We start from the raw sequence: 6,670 nt of genomic DNA, 5'->3' as shown, positions 1-6,670 counted from the left end.
GGAGGCTCCACGCCGCCGGCGCTCGGAGTGACTCGATAATACGGCACGCGGCGCCAGGTGGGACTCGGTAATCGGGCACAGGTGACCGCGCTGGGAAGGGAGGCTGGGGAGGGGAGGGTTTCGTGGCGCGCACGGTGGGTATGGGATAGTTGGGGAGGGAGAGGCAGTCGCGGACGGCCGTGGAGTTTGGGATAGTTGAGGGAGACGGGGGAGGGGGGGGACGATGGCATGGGCTAGCTAGGGAGGAGGAGGCGGCGGCGGCGGCGGAGCGGACGGTCAGCATGGGATAACTGGGAGGGGAGGGTGAGGGCCGCGCCATCTTGAGAACTGGGGTTTACCAGCCGGCTAGTTTCGACTGGGACGGTCGCATTAATTTGCATTGGAATGGCATGCATTGAAATGAAACAGCAGACCTAGGATATTTTTATTTTTCAACTTTTATCCGAATATTTCCAATGAACGACTTGATATGTAGCTAAGTAGAGCCAGCAATTTGTTCAAGCCCGATCTGGCCCGACTTCGGCACGGTCCGATCGGGTAATTCCTATAGTTGTCCGGATATGTGAAGTAGAGGTTTAGAGCTCATAACCGAAGGTTTGTTGTCAATAGTTAAAACACTATCGTTAGAATTGTGTTTTTCTATTGAAAAACAAATCTGAGTTCCCTGACAACTTGGCAAAAGCTGCCTGAGATCAGTATCGCCCGATGCGTATATACGTGGTCCATCAAGCTCTCACCAATGCGCTAGGACTTCATCGCTTTTCACAGAAACACCCAAAGCTGTGCAGGACACAAATATATTCGCAAAGTGGCACACACATCACAGGGTTTGCACATCGACGCGGTAATGAGGTATGTGCTGATAAATATCACAAAAACACCTCCCACTGAACACACTACAAACATGGCCTATCTGGAACCCCGGTACAAATCATAACTAACCCCACAGCGTAGCGCAGCTCTTTGGTGACTTTTGTAGTTCTCTTGGCTCTTTGGCGAGGATCTCCTGGCTCTCTGTCATTGTGATCTTAGGTCGCAACCGAAACATTTCCGGAGGAGGCCGCGACTTACTGTTCTACTCCCAACTTGACCACTGCATTGGGTTGGTACGTACGGTGCCACAAATTTAGCTAACGCGACCGTCTTCACAGCGAGTTTACACCAATGGTCGACTATACAGCAACTAGGATACGTTGGTACAATCACTGATCTGGAATATCGTACATGATCACCATGACTAACCCTACCATCACTACGCTGCTACAAAAGAGACTATTTCCTGAGACTATTGGGAAGGTATGTACTGCTGAAATCGGTTTGACACTGACACCGACAGCTATCGATGCTTCAAAGACACTGGTACACCGAACAACGGCATGCAATAGAACACTGATTGAAGGACAACTGCATACGTGGTGTCAGAAATATAACTACCAAACACTGTCATCCAACTGCTTGAGGGAATGTTACAACATTGATCGGAATACACTACACCTGACACCAACACCTAAAAAAAAACACACAAACACGTGGAAAGATGGCTGCATTGGATAGCAAATAACATAGAAAACAATCGGCGACATAAACCGCAAAACACTAAAGATAAACACACCAGCATCACACCCCTCTGTAGTGCACCCACAGATCACCCACAGACCCCTTGAATTTTACATTTAAACCGTAGGATAACACAAGTAGGTAAGCTATCCCTTGAGCTATCCATCAATCGCCAGTGAATCGAGCACAGCAATGTGTGTTTGCATACGCAAATGATGGTAAATGAGTGGGTACACGGCTAGGTGGGCTGTTCGATTACTTTTCGGAATCTTCTCACGCTTGGTCAGTGGCGGACGATCCATCTAAGAACCGCTACTGCTACTGGAATTCAAACGGACCTACCACAGCCGAACTGGCAACTGGCAAACCTAAACTGGAGATCGTATACAGTGCTGAACTGGACCTGCGAACTAAACGGAGGTCCAGTCATGGCCCTCCGTTCTGGCTTCCGTTGAAAGAAAGGGGATGTAACTTCACGGCAGTTTTCTCTTGAAACACGATCACGCCAGCCTCAGTCAGTAAGCAGCCGTAGCTGCTGATAGGCGCGAACCAGATCAGTAGGTATATCGTTCTGTTTTCTCCTCAGTTGGTTGGTCAGTAAGATCTCAGGTCAGCGGCAGAAGATCCCAGATACAGTCCTCTGCAGAGATTACGTCACATTTGGCCAATATTTGAGGTCATACGTAGGTCAGCAGGTGACGTCACACCTGATCATACGACGGGTGACGTCATACATAGGTCAGCAGGTGACGTCACACCTGAGACCGGCGGGTGACGTCATACATACGTCAGCTCCGTTTCGGCTTCTCCCTTCTCTGGCACACACTCGCTCTGGTGTCGGGCCAGGCTGACAAACACCTGAAAACCAAACAGAAAGTATGAACTTAGGTCGAGATGAAAACGTGGCTGAGATTCACACAGAGACAGAGTAACGGGGCTAGCCTAAATACGTGTCGTATGTCGGATGACTCTCTACCTGCTCCATTAGAGATAAGCTAGCAGAGAGCGGATCTATATCAATTGGCACAAAGCAGGGTGTCACAAGAAATACTCCAGCGTTTTCTGCGAGGGCCAAGTGTGCTATGCGAAACATGCCCACGCAGTCAGTTCTGCAAGACGTACAAATATAACGTTTCACTCCAGGGTATTTGAAGACACGCATGATGAGTATTATGATATACATCAACACTGTGTGATACAATACAGTCCGATTCTCCCTCTCTCATATCCTACTCACACTGTCGAGCGTGTTCTGCGAGATGTACCAGTCGTCGATGTCGCAGTCGGCCGCCAGTTTCTCCAGCTGCCGCAGCAGGTCGGGCAGCTCAGCCGAGCCCACGCCGACCTCGTACGTCCAGACGTCCAGGTGGCACTCCTGGGCACAGGGAGGGCAGGTCAGGTCTAGTCAGGTCAGGTCAGGTCAGGTCAGCGCAAGCCAGGGCTCAGACGGTAGCTGCTGAGGTTCCAAAGCTGACTGAATAGATTAGTGCGGATAATAACTGAAACGAGAGCAGTCCGACCAGGAGGAAAGGTGTCGCTCAAAACAGCGAAAACAGACATTACTTTAACACGCGCAGTGAAGGGGGGGGGGGGCGGATTCCGCCCACCCCTCCTGTTTTTCGCCAATAACTCGCGCCGCAAACATAATATTAATGTGAAATTTTGGCTACCTGTCCAGAATTGAATTGCAGATCTTCCCATGCAAGAAATAAGAAAATCGATTCACAATTTTTATAATAATAGCAGTGTAAAGTCAAATATCCTGCCGCGGAGGCGGCGCGGCGGCGCGGCGGCCGGCGCTAGCCGTTACGCGCCGCCTGAATTGTAGACTGTGCCGGGGCGGGACGGTTCCGTTTTTACATCGCGCTCCTTACCGCTGATTACATTAGATTCGCGTCAAATTTGGTGAGAAGACTGAGAAATGTACAGGCAATCATATGGTCAAAGAATTTTGAAAATCGGCCGGTAATAACTTGAGTTATGAGTGTGTAAACACATAATTGTGATTGCCGCGTTTCCCGCGTCGGCCGATCCCGCTTCAGCCGGCGACATCTTACCATTAGCAGGCTTCTAACTGCCATATTTATTGTTGGATCAACTAGAAATTCACCATACATACTCACAAATGTTTGGTCTTTCGCATAAAGAAAGAAAAAAGAAAATCGGCCGGTAACTTTTTGAGTTATCGGCGTGTAAACGCAAAAAAGTCGCTCATATGGCAGATTTGACCACATTTGACCTCATTTGACCTTGAAGATATTGACCTAGGGTCGTGAAATTCACACACAACAGAGTTCCCCATGGCCCCCACCTACCCTCCAAATTTCGTCTTTCTAGCTTCAGTGGGAGCTGAGATCTTAGGGGGGGGGGGCGACATCCGCCCCCCCCCCCTTCCACTGGGCGTAGTACTCGCAACCCTTCCACTGCGCGTGTTAAACCACCTAACAAGGGATAGGCCATCTAACTTTCCAAAACATCTCACCAGCCGTTACGGATAGCCCCACGAACCACCCCGCAGCACTGCAGTTCCACCCACCTTCAGTCTGGATACCGGCAGCCGGCATTTCAGCTCCGTATCGACGGCGGACGGGTTGGCTCCGGCGCCGCACCGTATGGTCACCGTGTATCCATCCCCAAACCGGTGTTTGAGGTGCTGCGGGCTGCCCAGGCAGCGCAGCCGGCCGTTCACCATCACCGCCAGGCGCGTACAGAGTGTCTCACACTCGGCCATACTGTGTGAGGTGAGGAGCACCGAGCGACCGGAGGACACCAGGCGGCGCACCAGGTCCCACAGGAAACGGCGCGACGCCGGGTCCATACCGCTCGTCGGCTCGTCCTGTTGGGGAACGACAAAGGTCACATATAGGGTCAGCGACGGTTATGCAGGGGCAGACTAGGACATCGGCAATCGGCATGGTGTAAGAGATCATATTAAGCAGAGGCCACAAGTAGCCTGTATGACGATATTACATGGGTCAGTGAAGGTTATAAAGGGTATAAGGATTACCTGTCAGATTCAGTCCCACACGACAATAAGTGGTACAAGCACGCATACTTGGCATTTCATCTAACAATGCAAAGGGAAAGGGTCACACAGATCACAAGAGCCACGGAGATGGACAGGTGGTTCTTACCAGAACAAGGAGCTAGCAGAGAGGTCGACCTCCAGGAGACAACCCTACCTCCGGACCTGCCGTTCCCGGCGGAGCTCCTGAGACTCGGATACACGGTCGCTGTCCGGGCGGACGAGCCGGTGCAGCCCGAGCGCAACCTGGACCCCCCAGACCTGGGGCCGCCTATCTCTCCGGTGACCGACCGGACGACGCGCGCGCCGGCCGTCCGGGACGGGCAAGCTCGGGACCCGGCGGAGGCCCCGAACACCCCTCGGCCCGGCGGATCGCGACCCAGGACCTGTCACGCCAGGGGCGAGCCGCCGGAACGCCGCTGCCGGGGTTGCCGGAACAAGAGAGCCTGCACCGACAAACGAACGCCCGGGACCCCCGACCGTGATGGGGAGCCCTCGAGGACGGAGCGAAGGAGTGTGACCTCTCCGAGCCGCGAGCGCAACACGGGAACCACTCCCCCGCCGCCCCTGCTCGGCCCGTACCGTGACGGTACGCGCCTGGAGCGGGCCAAGGGGGGCGTGGTGATCCTGACCCGGAACGACCTCGCCTTCGACCCACTACCGGTACCATACCGACCCGAGAGAGACTGCTCGACCTACATCGGAGCCGTAGCCATACACACATCAGACAGGACCATAAACATCGTGAACATATACAGCCCACCGGCCAGATGGACGGAAGGACAAGGAACCCAAGAACAGTCACTCGAGCTCACCAGACTTTCGCCCCCAACCAGCAGCATCATCATGGGAGACGTAAACGCCCACAGCGACTCGTGGGATCACCACCAGCGTCCCTCACATCTTGGCCTCCAGATCGAGGAGTGGACCACGGACTCTGGCTTGCTGATTCTCAACGACGGCTCTCATACCCGCGTCAACCCAGCCACGGGCGGACTCTCCACTCCCGACATTACTCTGGCCACTGCTGATGTCGGAGCGACGGCGGAGTGGAGCACGCAGCCGAACCTCGGGTCCGACCACCTTCCGATCAGGACCACCCTGACCGCCGACCTGCCGCCGACCCGTCGAGGCAGGGGGAAGTTCTCCTTCCGCAAAGCAGATTGGACGGGATTCAGGGAGTCCCTGGACAAGAAGATGTCTGAGATCAACGTGGACACCCCCATCAACCAGCTCAACCAACAAATCACGAAAGCCATCACGTCGAGTGCACGGAAACACATACCGTTTGGAAACGGCAGAAGCGCGAAGGGCCCCTTCTGGAGCGATAAATGCGAAGAGGCAGTGAAGGCGAGAGATGCAGCCCTCCGGACGGCCACGCAACCATCCCGCACCAGGGCCGACATGGAGGCATACCAGCAGGCGCGAGCCGAAGCCGACAAGGTGATCACCGCCGAGAAGAGAGCCCACCTGGACGAGACGCTGAAAACCCTAGACCGGACGCTGACCTGTGGAGAATCATTCGAAACCTAGACAGAAGACGGATCCCCAAGCTAGCAGAGAGAAGGACTGAGAGGGGCGGGGGGTAATTGGAAGCGACGACGGCGGAGGGGACGAAGGCGGCACTGGCTAGCTGCAGAACGCACGGCGTTGTACTTACCAGCAGCAGTAGCCGCGGTCCGCCGACCAGCGCCAGCGCCGTGCTCAGTTTCCGTTTGTTGCCGCCGGAAAGGGCGTCCGCCGGTCGGTCGGCGTACCGGGTCAGGTCCAGCTGGGTGAGTAGGCCGGCAACCTCGACCAGGAGGGAGGCCGGGGGAACGCCGCGAATCCTGCCGAGAGGAGAGAGGGTTAGACACAGAGCAGGGTGGCCACCTCGGCCAGAAGGGACAACAGAGGTATGTATAGTCGACTACAGAATGATGTTCCACTTATCACAGGCAATTATTTGCCTGGAGTGGTAGGCTGTGCCGCATCACACGGGCTGAGTTCACAAATTATAGCTTTGTCCCAATGCTCACAATCGACACGCTTAATTGCGTGATAAACGGCACAACTTAGCGCTCCGGTCAACTGATAGCTTCTGAGGAG

The 6,670-nt window shown here is 54.3% G+C and overlaps 1 protein-coding gene across 2 annotated transcripts in view; it reads right to left on the bottom strand.

The window, feature by feature from the left end:
* Positions 1-781: 781 nt before the first annotated feature.
* LOC122375199 (ATP-binding cassette sub-family A member 2-like) overlaps positions 782-6,670 on the bottom strand; it is a 42,773-nt gene continuing 36,884 nt past the window's right edge. For both annotated transcript variants that reach the window (XM_043354449.1, XM_043354450.1), the window contains 4 exons: positions 6,243-6,411; positions 4,094-4,393; positions 2,795-2,932; positions 782-2,415 (listed from right to left, as the gene is read on the bottom strand). In XM_043354449.1, coding sequence (XP_043210384.1) covers positions 2,335-2,415; positions 2,795-2,932; positions 4,094-4,393; positions 6,243-6,411 — 688 coding nt within the window. In that variant the 3' untranslated portion in view covers positions 782-2,334. The remainder of the gene's footprint in view (positions 2,416-2,794; positions 2,933-4,093; positions 4,394-6,242; positions 6,412-6,670) is intronic.

This window comes from Amphibalanus amphitrite, unplaced genomic scaffold (assembly GCF_019059575.1).
Source record: "Amphibalanus amphitrite isolate SeventyFive unplaced genomic scaffold, NRLGWU_Aamphi_draft 001794F_arrow, whole genome shotgun sequence".
Taxonomy (NCBI): Eukaryota; Metazoa; Arthropoda; class Thecostraca; order Balanomorpha; family Balanidae; genus Amphibalanus; species Amphibalanus amphitrite.
Note: the sequence above shows the minus strand (reverse complement) of the source record. Positions and strands in the feature narration are given on the sequence as shown.